The sequence below is a fragment of the Hordeum vulgare genome, chromosome 3H (assembly GCF_904849725.1).
Source record: "Hordeum vulgare subsp. vulgare chromosome 3H, MorexV3_pseudomolecules_assembly, whole genome shotgun sequence".
Classification (NCBI taxonomy): Eukaryota; Viridiplantae; Streptophyta; class Magnoliopsida; order Poales; family Poaceae; genus Hordeum; species Hordeum vulgare.
Genome location: NC_058520.1, coordinates 174,638,109 through 174,655,304, shown reverse-complemented (window position 1 = coordinate 174,655,304; position 17,196 = coordinate 174,638,109). Strand labels below are relative to the sequence as shown.

At 44.4% G+C, this 17,196-nt stretch overlaps 2 protein-coding genes across 2 annotated transcripts; both read right to left on the bottom strand.

Moving 5' to 3' along the window:
- Positions 1-7,765: 7,765 nt before the first annotated feature.
- On the bottom strand, positions 7,766-11,912 carry LOC123443400. The gene is made up of 3 exons (XM_045119745.1): positions 11,319-11,912; positions 11,074-11,179; positions 7,766-8,158 (listed from the first exon to the last, which is right to left on the bottom strand). The coding sequence occupies exons 1-3, from the start codon at positions 11,895-11,897 to the stop codon at positions 8,076-8,078; spliced, it is 768 nt and encodes a 255-aa protein (XP_044975680.1). The 5' UTR covers positions 11,898-11,912; the 3' UTR covers positions 7,766-8,075.
- A 375-nt stretch (positions 11,913-12,287) lies between these two features.
- Positions 12,288-16,977, bottom strand: LOC123443401 (epoxide hydrolase A-like). Its single transcript, XM_045119746.1, has 4 exons — positions 16,473-16,977; positions 16,193-16,375; positions 13,017-13,258; positions 12,288-12,660 (listed from the first exon to the last, which is right to left on the bottom strand). The coding sequence occupies exons 1-4, from the start codon at positions 16,767-16,769 to the stop codon at positions 12,414-12,416; spliced, it is 969 nt and encodes a 322-aa protein (XP_044975681.1). The 5' UTR covers positions 16,770-16,977; the 3' UTR covers positions 12,288-12,413.
- Between the last annotated feature and the right edge of the window lie 219 nt (positions 16,978-17,196).

The following is a 17,196-nucleotide window of genomic DNA, read 5'->3' as shown; positions in this document are numbered from 1 at the left end:
AAGGGAAAGAGAGATGCGTTGGTTTCTAGAAGGCAACTACACATGTGGGACAAGGGTTTTTTCCCTCTAATTAACATAAACTAATTAATCACAACAACACCCCTAACCTACGCTTGTCCACGTATGATCATTATCTCTAAGATTGTCCATGGTAGTATCATAATCTAAAAAAATTCTCCGCCAAAGCTCTGCATGGAAATCCTTGATGAAAATGTGAAACATAAACTCACAAAGAGAATGAGTGCAATATGATGTAATAAACATGAATAGTTTAGGGAGATACTCCCCCTAAAACTTGCAAGTCCCAAAGTCCTCGCATACTAATGCCATAAACATATTTCTGAAATGTAGAATTTGGTAGAGACCTGGTAAGTAACTTAGCAAGTTTTTCACATGGTTTAACTTGCAAGATGTTTATTTCTCCACTTTTCTCAAGAGCATGGGGGAAAACCATTCAGGAGAAATATGCTTAGTGGTATTACTCTTGTTGTATCCTATTTGCATGTGCGCAACACAAGCTGCATTATCTTCGTAGATAATGGTAGGTGATTTAATAGAACCAACTCTACATTACTGTTGTATGTGGTTTATCATTCTGCGAAGCCACACACATTCACGTGATGCCTCAAATTGTGAAATTATTTCAGAATGATTGGTAGATGTTGCCACTAGAGTCTGTTTAGAAGACTTCCATGAGATGGCAGTTCCACCATGTAGGAGCACAAAACCGGACTGCGATCTAGCATTATGAGGATCAAGTAAATAGCCAGCATCGGCATATCCAATCATATTAGAGTACCGATTTCTCTGGAACTGAAAAAATAGGCCAAGATCCTTTGTGCCTTGGAGGTATCGAAAGATATTCTTCACCCGAGACCAATGGCATTTGGTGAGAGATGCGCTATGTCTAGCAAGTAGATTCACTGCAAATGCGAGGTTAGGTCTCGTGCAATTTGCAAGATACATGAGTGCTCCAACGACACTGGGATATGGAACTTCACGTCCCAATATTTTTTCTCCATCATCCCTTGGTCTGAAGGATCTTTCTCTACGTCTAGAGAGCGAACCACCATAGGAGTTTTAGATGTGTAGGATTTGTCCATATTGAATTTCTCCAATATTTTGTGGATATAGGAGCTTGGTGTACCATGATTCCCGAGGGAAGGTGCTCGAGTTGAATACCTAAGAAAAAATTGGTTTTACCCAAATCCTTCATCTCAAATTCCATTTTTAAGTGATTGCATGCTTCATCAATGTCTTGTGTGTTGCCAATGATGTTGAGGTCATCGAAGTACACTTAAATAATGCAAAATCCCGTAGAGGACTTTTTGATAAAGACACATGGCCAATCACTACTATTGGAGTAACGTTTCTGTAGAAGGAACTCACTCACTTGGTTGTACCACATCCGTCCCGGCTGTCTTAAGCCATATAATGACTTATTCAGTTTTACACAATACATGTTACGTTTTGCGCTTGAATTCAGGATAGAGATTATGCGGGAACCTTCGTATACATGTCCGAGTCTAATGACCAGTAAAGATATGCGATCACGACATCCATCAACTACATAGATAGACGATTTTGCACTGCCAAAGATATAAGGTATCGGAAAGTGGTTCCACTCATTACACGAGAATATGTCTCATTGAAATCAATGTCGGGTCTCTGCATGAACCCTTGTGCTACGAGCCTTCCTCTGTATCTCACCACGTCATTGTTCTAATTTGTTTTCGAAGAAAAACCCATTTGTATCCGATAAGGAAAACATTGGGAGGTGTCGGTATTTCTTTAGTGAATACCTTTGTTTTGTTAAGCGAGGCAATTTCTGCTTGTATTGCATCCTTCCATTTAGGCTATTCGGAGTGCTTTTGGCATTCAATGGTAGTATTTGGATCATGATCAGTAAGAAAGGTGTCTGCAATTTTTTCAGCAAAATAAATGTCAACAGTCGTAGACTTACGATCGAAAGATTCTCCAGAATCGATATAGTTGATGGAAATTTCTTGCACCCCTAGTGACTCTTCGTGATTTCCCAATACGTGTGAGTCTCGGTGTTCCGATGGCCCAGCCAGCATGTGCAAACTGAAGCTGGGTTATGGAGGTTGCCATTCCACTGGGTGTATACTACCCATAAGGTGTTTGTCAATGTTGAGCCGACTTGTATTTAGTGACTCTCAGGGTTTTCTCCTCGATTTCCTTTGTTGCTTGTTGGAAGCTCGTTCTAGGTCAGAGGCCGTCCTACCGCCCTCATTTTAGAAACATGGAGTTGAGTGGTTTTTATTGGTACCTCCACTCTTTCAGGCGCATTTCTGACCGGATTGAAGGACTTTGTAACACCTTTTAGATCAGTAAATGAATCTGGCAGGTTATTTGCAAGATGTTGCAAATTAATAATTTTCTGAACTGGAGTTCAATCTCTTGAGTATGTGGATCAGAGGACGAAATGGCTTGAGCATTCCAATCAATTTACGGGCATTCTTTCTGGTACTTGAAATCTCCCCCTAATGACGGGAAGTGTTCCTCTTCAAATATGAAATCACTGTGACGGGTTGTGAACAGGTCCCCAGTAAGGGGTTCCGCGTACTTAATAATCGACAGCGATTTGTGCCCCACATAGATCCCGAGTTTCCTATGTTGGCCCATGGATGTCCGCTGTGGTGGTGAGCTCGGGATGTATGTAGCACATCCGAACTTACGTACATGGGAAATGCTAGGAGGATTCCCACATACCAATTGCAGAGGGGAAATGACATGATATCAAGTAGGCCTTAATTGTATCAAGTCAGCAGCATGTAGAACAGCATGACCCAAACAAGAGGCTCGCTAGTTACAATTCATTAACAAATGTCTCGCAATGAGTTTGATCCTCTTAATCAATGATTCAGCCAAGCCATTTTGTGTATGAACATATGGAACAGAGTGTTGAACTTCAATCCCCAAGGCCATGGAATAATCATTGAAAGCACATGAGGAGAATTCTACAACATTGTCCATGTGAATTGTCTTAATTCAACTTTTCGGATGATGGGCTTGTAACTGAATGACTTGCCTCATTATCTGAGAAAAATGCATGGTTTCGTGTGGATAGAAGGCACTCATGTGACCATCGTGTAGATGCATCAATTAGAACCATGAAATACCAGAATGGTCCACATAATGGTTGGATGGGACCACAAATGTCTCCTTGAATACGTTCAAGAAACTGAAGTGGTTCGGCTTGTATTTTGAGGTGAGAGGGCCTCAAAATTAGCTTTCTCGTGCCACAAGATGTGCACGCGAAGTGTGAAGATTGAGGAAATTTTGACTCAAGCAAATTATGACCAATGGAAGTGCTCGTAATTTTTCTCATCATCCCGATGTCGGGATGACCTAGGCAATAATGCCAGGTTTGAAATGTGTCAACATTTCGAAAAATTACTTTGTATGCAACATGTTCTGCAGGTCTAATGTACGTATAGTACAAACCATATGATAGAGAAGGAATGTTTTCATGTACGTGCTTGCCATATCCGTGATTTTTCGTAAAGAGTAGATGCTCCTCTTTGTTGTCTTCATGGATTTCAATGTGAAAGCCATTTTTAGGGATATCTCTATAACTTATTAGAGTACGTGATGAATTCGGATACAACAAAGCATCCTCAATTGTCACTTGTGTACCCCCTAGGAGGGTAAATATGGCACGACCAGTACCAACGATTACCATACCGTGTCCAGCGATAGTTAGAATATCTCCATTCATTATTCCAGAGTTTGGAAGTATTTCATCTCCCTCGGTATTGAGTTTATGGTTGCACTATCCACAAGGTATAATCTCTCTTCCATCGGATTGTCACCGTAGATAACTATATATAAGGAAAGGAACTTTCAATAAGAAATCTCATGTAAATATATAGAATACAATCTTAGTTATATCAAATATGTTGGTACAATTACAATCTTATTATATCAAATGTGTTGATACAATATAATGATAAAAAAAATACTTATGTTTTTATAACAACATCACAAGTGAACATAGCTAAATAGATCACATCATTTGAGGTATACTCAATCATCATGTTCTCCGTGTGAGCAAGGTCCTCTGGCTGATGGAATGCAATAGTGTTTCTCAGTCTAGAAGGAACATCGTGCGAACTACCGGATCCATTAGCGTTGTCTGGATGAAGCTTGAAGTTGGCTTCGAACCTCTTCCCTTGAGGTGCTCTCCATCCATGAGATTGCTGGTATAACATAACCAGATGCTTTGGGATCTTGCACTTGTCTCTGGAGTGCGTGTAGCATCCACACTTGTTGCAAAGCTGAGATTTATCATGCTTGGGCTTTGCAGTGCCTTTTCCCTTGTTTGAGTTCCTAGACCTCATGTTCCTATTGTGCTTTCACTTGTTCTGGAAATTTGACTGATTGCCCTTAAAGGCACCATCAAACTTTTGTTTATTCACGACATTCATATGAACTTCAGGTAAAGGTTGTGCCACAACTGAGCACTGAGAGCCATCTTTAGTGAGTAGCTCATCATGCTTTTCAGCGTGAAGTAACATACGAATAAGCTTGGAATCGATAGTATAGTTGCGAGCACCGTATTGCTGCTGGAGGATCCGGTCTGAAGGGAGCATAGTAGATAAAGTTTTCTCTATCCTGTCCACTTCAGTAGGTTCCTTCCCGCAAAAATGCAATTTGGAACTTATCTTATGAACCTTGTGATTATACTCACCGATGGACTTGAAATCCTAAAGATGAAGGTGAGTCCAATCATGGAGTGCTTCTGGCAGGACGACTGCCTTTTGTTATTCATATCTTGTTTTTAGAGCTAGGAACAAAGTACCGGGAGATTCCTCCTCTAAATACTCAGACTTTAGATCTGGGTGAATATGGTGCCTTATGATGTATAAAGTTGCATAATTTTGTTGTTTAGTCAGCGGCGTGGCTCCGATCGGTAAAGGAGTCTCCGGGTCCTGGATCACACGTGTTATCCCACAGAATGCAAGACCGACCTTGATGTCCATGACCCATGTAGGGTAGTTGTGGTCATTGAGGGCAAGCTCCTCAAATTTTTTTGCGGTCATCATTTACCCACAAGGATGAATCGGAGATAATCAATTTACGAAGAGTAAATTAAAAACCATTATGGTTGTGTCGTAATCATGTGCAAATTGGATACTCAAGTGAAGAACTTGAATGATGTACACCCCGATTGATTGAACATAACACGTCGAAGATTGCATGGATCACACAGTAATAGGCCACATAACCTCACAATGTCACTAGATGCGCATATTTCTATTACCTTGTGTATGTTATCAATTTAAATATAAGGAAGTGCACATAGAAGGAAACTGTTTGTCGGGATTGACAAAATGTAGTCCTTATAGTAAGGATGGATAGTCTCTAATCGAGCAATAGGTATATCGCATTACCTTGCGTTTCCAAATATAGTGAGGGGTACTTGTATCAAAAATTTGCATGTTTGTTCTTCGAGAGAAATTAATCTCAATCGTTGAAACATGTTCTAAAAAATTGCTATGTGGTAAACATATTGAACATGTCATTTCTAGTACTTTATTGACATTATTGTACAATACATAATGTAAATACACACCTATGAATATTTACACAAGTCCTAAATAGAGTAAATCTAAATACAAGACTATAATGTAAATCAAACATGTACACAGGCTAAACAGTGTTAAACCGTACAAAGTTACTGCTAAACTACTGTTAAAAAAATGAAGGAAGCAATCGAGAAGAAAAGATAAAAAAAATAGAAGCCCAAAGCATGGGCGATAGGCACTAAAGCCCAAAGTCCACATGAAGTGGGGGCGGTCCGGCTGGCCTTTATGAGCGTGTTTGGTAGCATGCACGAAGAGTGTATGAGTCCAAATGTTCCCTTTCGGATATACTTTTCGCTGTTTGATAGAGTGTATGGGCTGAGGAGAGCATGCATCAACTAATGCAAAAAAAGGCTCAGCTATAGCACCCCCCCCCCCCCCCGCGCGCGCGCGCGCGAAGGCGAGCTGAGGAGAGCATAGCTGCCTCCATGAACCCTGGCCGCCTCGCCTCGCCCTTGCCCGCGCCCCTCCCGAGCCCTCGCGGCGGCCTCGCCCGCTGCCCGCCGCACCCCTCCTGAGCCCAGACGGCCTCACCCTCGCCCAGTTGCGTCGCGCCCCTCCCGAGCCCCAACGGCGGCCTCGCCCGTGCCTCGCCGCACGGCGCCCCTCCCGAACCCCGGCGGCGGCCTCGCCCGCTTCCCGTCACGCCCCTCCCGAGCCCCGCCGGCGGTCTCGCTCGCGCCCCGGCGGCCTCGCCCTCTCCATCCCCGCTGGGACTCCTCTCCCCGTGCCCGGCTGGCCCTCCTCTTCCTCCCTCGCAGTGCACCTCTTCCTCCTCCCTCTTCCTATCAAACAAAGTCTCACCTCAACATGTGTCAACACATACATTACTACCAAACAACAACAAATGCATCTAGTCAGCATGTTTACACTAACCATGTCTTAGGTGGGAACAACCATGCTAGGTAGGGAATGCAACCAAACACGCCCTATAGCGCTGGTGGCTAGGGATCGAGGTATCTCTAATCCTCCCGACCAAATCCAAGCGCCACCACCACACACACCAACACACCACATCGCAACTGCTCACGGGGTGCCCGCTGGTGTGCCTCCTTCTTCCTCGGACGAGGAAATGTAGACGACGCCAGCAGGGACGCCATTCGACGGATCGGAGGCGAGGCCGGAGCGGCACCTTGGACGATGGTCGATGGCGGCGATAGCATGGTTGAAGAGGCGGCGGCGACCCTCCATGCTCACAGAGTCCGGGAGGCGTGGTTGGGCGTCCGCCTACTCCATGATGGCCATGGACTGCAAAACGACGACGGCAGCCGTCCTCGTGGATGAAGTGGAGGAAAAAAGAGCCGAGGATATGCATCTCACCGTCGGCAAGGCTCTCGACAAAGCGTGCTGATAATGTGTTTGAGTGGAAAAATGATTTAAGTGTATTGATTGATAGAAACAGTACAACTTATATATATTAGGCTCATCTCAAAAAATTTAACGTGATGTTCGGAAGAGACACATCACGCGTTGTGATGTTCGGAAGAGACACATCACGCGTTGGTTGGAACCGATGCAACGCGATGGTTGGAAAGAACCGATGCAACGGTTAGAACAGAAGGAAAAGAGAGATGTGTCGGTTGCTACTCCCTCCTTTTCGGTGGTTTATAGGGCTCATCTCAAAAAATTCAGATTTCTATTATATTAGGCTCGTTTTGAGTCTAATTGAGTTAAAGTGTTTTCTACATCCATCATGCAATTCCAATGAAAAAAATGATACTACATTTATTGCTTTGAAAATTAAATATGTGAGAAATATTTAACTGTTAGTTAAAACTAGTGTCATCCACTCACAATTTAATTGATGAGATTTTACATCTGAGCCCTATAAACCGAAAAAGAAGGAGTAGAAGCAATTGCACGCCTGAGAGGAGATTTTCCCTTTAATTAACATAAGCTAATTAATTACAACAGCATCGACACGTTGGGTCACTTTTTTGTCCGTAACAATTTAAATGAAGTAACAATTTAAATGAACAATTTAAATGAAGTAACAATTTAAATGAACATGCGCGGACGAAATGAATCATGGAGTTGCTCTTAGGTACGACTATACGAGCAAAATGCAAATTCTGATTTTGATCATCCCATGAGACCAGTTTAAATGGACATGCTGAAATGGATTGTATGGTTGGAGTTGCTCTTAGGTACGACTATACGAGCAAAATGCAAATTCTGATTTTGATCATCCCATGAGTCCAAGACACTTTAGCAACTAGTCAGTAGATCAGACAGTTTTCGGTGCATCGTTGATGATGACTTCTAGTCCAAATCATGGCAATATTACAATCAGACAACGTCAACAAGACCTAGCTGCATCAAAGCAAAAGAGAGACACGATCTAAAATCTCACACCAACATGGAGGCTCTTTCCAAATTTCTGATTTCCAGTTTCGTGGCCGACACAGATGAAAGAGGGGCACACAGGAGACTGACGCCAGGGGAGAGAGGGATCAGACGCACCCATCACCCAGACTTGAATAGTAAGACAGCTTTAGAATCAATGTAGAAATACACAAAGTAGTTCGTCTCGTGCGTCACGTAGGAACCTGCAAAAGCGATGAAAAATAATTAGCAACATTGCTTGCACTCATATGTATCTCGTGTCTATAGCAATGCACATCTTCCAGCATTTGAAGTTCTCAAATGGATCACTTAGGCAAACCAGCAACCAGGTATAAGGGCAGTAGTTTATCACCCACGATCAACAAAAAACCCCTGGATGGTTTAACAAACCAAAACCAAATTATAACAGGAAAAGTCCAGTAGGACTGAGGAAGTCTTGAGGATCCTCTGACTGGTTTGAGAAGATGACACCCCTCTAAGTAGGTCAACAAAGCGAAGTAAGACAAAAACATACTCCCTCTGTTCCAAAATAACTGCTTCAACTTTGTACTAGCTCTAGTACAAAATTGTACTAAGCTTAAGACATTTATTTGGGACGGAGGGAGTACATGCTAAACCTTAGGGGAATTAAACAAATAAACACAAAAAATGGGCCAAAGAGAATATACATGAGCAATTCACCCAGTCATGTTTATTAGATTGACTCGCAAAATTTGCCAATCAAAAAAATCTTTCTACACTTTCTACAAGACTTTGAGAAACAAAGGTAAGCTTTCTCTAGCATCTGCAGTCAACCAGAGAGCCCTAATATTAACTAAGTTTGTTCTTTCACTTTAGAATTTAGTTTTGGGGACAGAATGATCTATACAACATGGAACCACAAAATCATCTAAAGGTCACGAGATGTGTGATTTAACAGCTTGTATTGTGTCAAATGGAACACAATAACTGATTCAAAGGATTGTTAGATATTCACGACACTGTAAGTTCTCAAAGCCATTGCCAGACTGAAACTGCAAGTTTTTACAACTACACTTTATGATGTATTTCTTGCCCAACTAATGCAAAGTTAGTCCAAGAAAATTGACGCCAATGACACATTTCATCATGCCTGAGGCAACCCTGCAACACTTCTTTTTTTACTCGGTGACGTATGGAGAGTTGGAGACAACTATCAGAAAACGAATCTTGCCTAAGGTGCGGTCACAAACCAAACACCCGTCTCCTTGATCAAACCAGCCTTATCTGAATGCTGGCGAACTGAGGCAACCATAGTGGCCAATAAAATAGGCCTAGGCACTTTCAGGGTGAGAAGCTAGCAAGTAATAACAGTCAATATAACAAAGGTTGAGCCATATGGTTCCCTTGGTCCCCCACTCCCCCCCTCTCTGTTTATTGGATAAGGAAATTTGACATGTTGCTAAAGTTTAGATTAACAATTATGAAGAAAATGATGGTATAAAGCGAATAAAAATGAGAGGACTCTTATGTCATGGGCCTAATTAATGGCCATCATTGTTGTTTGGTTAGTGCCAACTAAAGGAATAAAATCCAATGCATATCGACCATACATGGGTTATTGATTATCTGCATTCCTGATGCGACTTTCTACTGTCAAATGGTCTGGCTTGCAAACAAATACTGTCGAGAAACTCTAAGAAATCTGGTGAAATGAAATGGTTACCTCAAGTACAAAACAAAACAAAAATCGTAGAGGGCGGAGTTGAAAATGTATAATTAACATGCAACTATCTATACATATCAAAGATATTTGATTAATCTGTCGTCCTTCTAGAACCACTTCACATTCAGATGAGCTAATTACATTTGAGGTTCCCATACTCTCTTTCAGCCTGTTAACTGTCAAGGTTATAATAATGCAAAGTTGGAAACAGATGATATGGTACATCATGTAAACCTCTAAGATGACATGGCATGCCATGTGGCATGACACAGAAAATCTTGTGGCATGGCATTACCAAGTCAGTCGAGAAATCTGTACATAACATGTCAGTCAGTTTTCCATGCATCTCACTATCAGATAAACTAGCATGGCAATGACACTGCATATAAGGATCCAAGCGCAATTTATTCCAAATTAGTTTTAGACAAGAAAGACTGAAACATAGACTCCAGATTGTTAGGTTGATCTCTTCCGTGTGGGCCCAACGGCCCACCGGGCCCTTGATCCATGCGCCCTGATGGGGGGCGCCCAACCCGTTATGGTTGGTGGGCCCCTGTGACCTGCGCTATAAATAAAGTGGTGGGGGCCGGGGCACACGGTGCGAGGTTAGCCGCGCCGCCAGACTCCCCACCAAAATCCCCTTCCGATCTAGGGTTTAGCGCAGTGCTCACGGGAAGCACCACCCACGACCACACCTTTCTCTCGCGTCTCCGACGACTACACCGGCACCGATGGCCGGAGCAGGGAGTTCCACGGGCTCGGGATTAGGTGAGTACAAGGGTTACACCGGATCTATCTATGCCTAGTCGATCTACGGCTTCAACATTGTTTTGCATGTTTCCCCCTTATTTTGCTTTTCTTTTTCGGATTCGATCCGATTTTCTTCTTATCGTTTTCGTGTTGGATCTTGATCCGAACTTTGCCTCCGAGGAGGTAGGTTCTCAACTGAAAACACAACAAACTGAATAATAGCTACTGGAAGTTGGAACTGGTTGATACCAGCCAGAACCTAATCTGTAGACAAGCTGCCTGAATCAAGCTTGGAGAAATATTTGCATCGTTAGAAAAATTAACATCCAAACAACGAGCTCTGTGAGCAAGGAATCAAACTACATTAGCTCATCCTATTTCCTTAGTGCTCATCCAGACAATTTATCCTTACGGCCCTTCTAAGTCCTTCTGAAATGCATAATCTCAAGGGTCACTTATGCAGTTAACTCAACGTTCTATTGCTCCATCAGACATCCACAGAAATTATACCTCGGTCACTGTCCCCATAGAAGATATATTCATCAGCAGAAGTTTATGGTCGCCTGTAACCAACCTCAGAAGAGAAGAAAATGTGCACGCTCAAGCTAGCCAGATGACCCCAAAGCACATCCACCCTCCGTACAAAGCTATTTCGAGAGGGAATGGGGCAAGGGAGGGGATTACCGAAGTTGCGGCCAACGATGCAGTGCCAGGTAGGGCCGTGATTCTTGTCGAACTCCTTCTTGATGTACTCCGCGATGTCCTTCTCCATGGTGTGCTTCTCGAACGCCTGGTATTGCAAAACAAACAAACAAACAGATAGATAAATTCCCCACACCAAACCCCAGCGGACAGCCCCGTCAGCCACGCCGGGACAGCGCGGCGGGACCAAATCGAGAATCCAATGTGCAAGGGGGAAAGGGGATTACGACGCGGGAGATGTCGAACGCCTCCTTCTGCATCTCCTCCTTCATGTCGGCGCTCTTGAGCGTGATCTTGTGCGCCGTGGGCGACGCGGCGGCCGGCGGCGGGGATCCCAGGGCGGCGGTGGCGGAGGCGGCGAGCCTGCGGTCGGCGTCGGCCGGGGCCCGCGTCGCGGCGTAGGGCGCCGGGTGGGAGGCGGCGACGGCGGCGGAGCCCGCGATCCCGCGCCTGAGCTCGTCGGACATGGCTGCGAATCTCTGGCGGTGGCGGGCCACACTCTGGCTTGCGGTGGGAGGGTAGGCTGGAGCAGGAAGGCAGGCAGTGTGGCTTGGCTTGGCTTGTGGTGGAAGCAGTTGGATGGAGGAGCTCAGCGATTCCTTTCTCCACTCCGCTCTTTTCAAAGCCGACGGTGGCTGCTGCCGTGCTGCTTCATCATTGTACGGGAGGCCGGGCCTTCTGGCGGAAGCTACTAGAGGGGAAGCGGGATGCGCGGACAAGTCGGAAAGGTAATGGGCTGCATAGTTGAAGTGCGCAGGGATCGGCCCATACCTGAGTTTACTTGTGGCTAGCCAGAGGTGTTTCATAACATCTTTTTTGAACAAGCCAAGCAATTTTATTTCCCACAATAACACGAAATTGCCCCCGCGCAAATTCTTCCCATCTGTTTGTCCGCTACCTAAGTATTCTTCTGAGGAATATAAGAAATTATTTTCTGAGGAATTCCACTACCTCAGTATGAACCTAAGCAAAAAAAAAAAAAAAGATGTTCAAGAGACAGACCCGAATAAAGAAGAAATGGTAATCTAGCGGTGCTTTCTACTACCAGTTTCAGGTACTCAGTATAAAAATGCACAGTACTAAAGTTGCTACAGTAAATATGGGTCGGAGGGAGTACTAAGATTTCACTGCTGCCCACAGGTTACATTTTGATCCTCTTCACAGAAACAGTACGACCTGAGAGTTCACAGAAATTCTGCTGTGAAAATCAAACCATGATTTTATTTAGAGAAAATTCGGTATCATGGCATGTGTAATCGGCAAGTTATAACTACACAAACAACACTAAAACAAGTAGGTTCGCCGAGACTCTCTTTATATAATCAGAACTTGCTGAAGAACTCGCAGATGTGATCTGAAACCTCATTAGGCTTCTCCTGGTTGCAGAAGTGGCTCACTCCCTCCATGACAACCACATCCTCCAGATTAGGCACGTTCGCTTTGAGGCCACCCTTGTGAATGTAGTCTTTCACCCCCGGCACGTTGTATGTCACGTCCAGGTCCCCAACGATGAATTTTGTTGCTACTTTTACTGGAGCTCCGGTCCATGGCGCAGAAAGCTCCCAGTTCCTGCATCAACACAAAAGTAAGTTGACGCCTGTGTTAACTCTGGCAAAATGCCTTCACTCATAAACTTTTGAACTGAAGTTGGCGCAAACAGATATGTTACGTATGTAATTCAGACATACATTAACCAACTTAAAACTGTTAAGAAAGGGCATGTTGAACCTAGTCTTTGTAGGTTACGGCAACTAGCATTTAGGAAGCAATTCCCCTCATCTGATAACTCAAAAGCATCAAGTTACGCAGTACAGATTATATCATCAGTGAATAATTGAAATGAAATAATTTTCCTTGCTAACAACAGTAAATAAAGCAGTTAATTGTAAAACCAAGACAGTGAGAATGGGCCGTAGGTGACATACAAGTCCATGCATCTGTAGTAGTTAAGCCCTCCTGTAAACCCTGTCTTCTCAAATTTGTCTGCGTAGTAGGAAATATCTTCTTCAGACAACCATGGAGGACAAGTACCATCCGAATCAAGTGAGTCAAAGAAGGTCTTGTCCTTGGGTAGAATAGGAGGAGCTGGTTTGCGCATTCCAAAGACCGTCTTAAACTTATGACTCATGTCGTATAGAGCAAATTCAGCTTCAGCGACTCCGGGCTCCTGCATGCATAATTCAGTAATGCATATGAACGACTGTTTCCGAAAAAACAAATCTGAAGCAATGTTGGTGCAGAGGAAAACTATATCCAAGAATAAGCAATTAAACAGCAGTATCTAGTACTGCGTCAGGAGATACATTTTAACCTGCGTCTGCAGGTAGGAATTGGTGATGCCAAGATAGACAATTATAATCTAAGACAGGAGTCAGTTAAATGTTTTTAAGGCTAATTGTAATCACTGTAATACTCCATCTTGTTAGCTTTTACAGCTCAAAAGAGATGTTGTGCGTTCCCTGAAATTTTTTGTGCTTGTTACAGAGATGATTTCCCTTATACTTAAGGATACACACTCAATTCCTTGTGTTGCTACATATCACAATGGTTTAAAACAAGACTAAATAATCTACATCTGCTCACATATCAAGCATTTGTGTCATATTAGACATGGGATGTGACCTGAAAGTGACCAGACATCCAGACCCCCATCACTGAGTAAAGATCTGTGTTGTTGTATAAGAGTAAAGATAAAGATCTGTGTTGTTGTGGAGTAAATAAAGCTTCAATGCAAAATTGCAAAGCGTGGTGCCTTTCAAGAAACAATATTTTTACTTGGACCCTTGCACACTCCATATCTTGATAATGCGATGTTGTAATTTCTTGTTTCAACAGAAGCATGATGTAACTATCCAATTTCCATTCAACCAAGAACTAAAATTTCTTACTGAAATTTTTGGTGCTTAAGTTACTCAGGTTCTTAACCCGATAGGGATATAGGCGTAGTTGTGCAGCAAATAAACCTTCAACAGAAAAAATCAAGAAACCATGCTTTTACCTACTCTGTATCTAAGGAGTGTGATAACGTTTAGTTTTCAGCTTCAGAAAAAACAACACGAAATATCCAATTTCCATTGAACCAATAACTCAATTTCCTTACTGAAAAACAATACTCAACCTACAATACAATGTACCGATTTTTCTTGTTTATTAGCCATTTCTCCATTGTTATCTATCCGAAGTTAAGAAGTTCATGACTGACAGTACCAGTTAGCTCCTTCCAAATAATCTAGTTTGGTCCCTGCAGCAGCCCTAAGCATCACGAGAAGCCCACCATGAAGGCAATCGTCTAACATAGGAAATTATGCCAACAACTATGAGGGTGCTTGGACCCAAAGGACTTATTTTAGTCTGACTAAAAATAGTCTCTTTAATAGGCTAAAGTTCCAAGCACCCCTGACTAAAGAGGGGCTAAAACTAGTCTTAAGACTAAGAGGGTGCTTGGATACGTTTTAGTCCCATGACTAAAAGTAGTGGGACTAAAACTTGCTAGTCTCACCCATGCTTGGATCCAAATACTAAAGAGACTAAAATCAAGTTAATAAGCATTTATTATCCTCCAAACCCTCCAATACAGAACTCGTCTGTGTTAAAGGAGAGGAGTTAAATGAGGAGAGAGATGACTAATCCACATTTTAGTAGGGGTACTGTTAGCTTTTGAACGTGCGTATGCAGCTGTACAGGCGTGCCTACGCGATTCTTGCTTCGGCCGGCTACTTGACGGAACTTGCGTAACTAGCGACACGAATAAAACTGATCAATGGATTTGAGGCCCGTGTCGAGCCTTTGCTTTGTATTGCTTTTCGTTTTTCTGGTTACAATCAACACCCCTAGGGTGTCTTTTATACACGTCCACAAGGGACTATGGAAATAGACTAGGACTAGGAATCCTAATACTACTAGGACTCGGTTTGGCTTTCTTTCCTAATCCTACATGAGCAACATGATTAATCGGATTCTCCATGAAATGCCGTGCTTGCCGCTATGTATTCTGCCTCGCATGAAGACAGTGCCACCACCTTTTGCTTCTGAGAATTCCAGCTAATCGGATTCGGGCCAAGGTAGAAAACCATGCCCGTTGTGCTCTTTCGGTCATCAACATCACATGCCATGTCACTATCTGAATATCCACGAAGGATCAATCCTTCCTTTCCCTTTTTGTACGTGCAACCAAGATTAATGGTGCCTTTCACATAGCGTAGAATTTGATTGACCGCGCTCATGTGTTCGTTGTCGGATTCTCCATGAAATGACTCACGATCCCGACTGAATACGCCAAGTCAGGTCGGGTATGCACCAAATATCTCAGGCTGCCCACAACGCTTCGATACATTGTGGTGTCCACAGGCGGATTTGAGCTACGCTTGCTCAACTTGTGACGTTGGTCCATTGGAACTTGTGTCGCGCAGCAACCTACTAAAATGTGGATTAGTCCTCTCTCTCCTCATTTAACTCCTCTTCTTTAACACATGCGAGTTCTGGATTAGAGGGTTTGGAGGATAATAAATGCTCATTAACTTGATTTTAGTCTCTTTACTATTTGGATCCAAGCATGAGTGAGGCTACCAAGTTTTAGTCCCACTACTTTTAGTAGTGGGACTAAGAGGGTGCTTGGATCAAAGGGACTAAAACTAGTCTGACTAAAACTAGTCTCTTTAAGAGGCTAAAGTTCCAAACACTCCTGACTAAAGAGAGGCTAAAACTAGTCTTGAGGCTAAAATATTTTAGTCAGGGGTACCCCTACTAAAATGTGCATTAGTCCTCTCTCTCCTCATTTAACTCCTCAGACTAGTTCTGGATTGGAGGGTTTGCAGGATAATAAATGCTCATTAATTTGATTTTAGTCTCTTTAGTATTTGGATCCAAGCATGGGTGAGGCTAGCAAGTTTTAGTCTCACTACTTTTAGTCATGAGACTATCAAGCACCCTCTATGTACCGGTTCAATTGTTTTGCCACGACCAGTAAACAGACCCCTATCCAATAAAGTCGTCAGGACAGAGGAACGCAACTCATAATGACATTGATTCCTCGTCAAAAAAAAATTAATGACATTGATTCTGTCTGCCACAACCAGGACAGAAAGGAGATGAAGGGCTTCACCTGGAAACGGCACATGTAGTGGTCTTCCCCGCACAAGGCCCTGATGGCCTGGAGCGGGCTCCCCTCGGAGCTGCGCGGGTGGTACGCCACGCTGAGGTTAACGAGCGCCCGCACAAGATCCGGCCGGAGCAGGCAGAGATGCCATGCCACGAGTGCGCCCCAGTCGTGCCCAACCACGAATACCTGCCACGCGAACCCGAGGATTGAACAGCAATCTTAGCAAGGAGCATCGTCAGCACGAGGGATCTCGGAAGGGCGAACGGATTCGATGCGCTAAAACCTGTGGCTGGGCGAGGTCGGCGATGAGGGCGACGAGGTCGCCGACGAGGTGGAAGGTGGTGTAGGAGGCCGCGGAGGGCGGGGCGTCGGAGTCGCCGTAGCCGCGCATGTCGGGCGCGACGGCGCGGAAGCCCCGGGCCGCCAGGGCAGCCATCTGGTGGCGCCAGCCGTACCAGAGGTCCGGGAAGCCGTGCACGAGCAGCACCGCGGGGCCGTCCTCGGGCCCCGCCTCCGCCACGTGCAGCCGCAGCCCCTTCGCCACCTCCACCATCCGGTGCCGTACCCCCTCCGGCTCCATCGCCACCGCTGCTTCTCTGGCGCTCGTGGCCCGCGCAAGGGATTGATTATCCGGTGGTTTTGGGGTAGCCTGCGCGCTCTGCTTCGGGTGCGTCGCCTGCCGCTGGCTGTGTGGGTAAACAGGCGAGAATTTCGTGGCTTGTGGGGGGCGGCCTGGCGGGCGCCGGCAGGAGGAGTTTTTGGCAGGTTGTCGAAATTTCGCACACCTTGGACTTGGATTGGATTGGATTGGAATTGGACTGGACTGGACTAGGTGTCGCCGCTCGCTTTCCTCGTCGTTTGTAAACTTGAAGACTAGCCCGTGGAGCTTGGAGTGCCATTTGGCACTCTGTTGTGGTGCGTAATCCAAGCTCCACGTGGTTCATGGATGATGAGGGAGTCCGGAATTAAGGGGTCTTTGGTCCGTTTACCTATTTTAAGGGACGGAC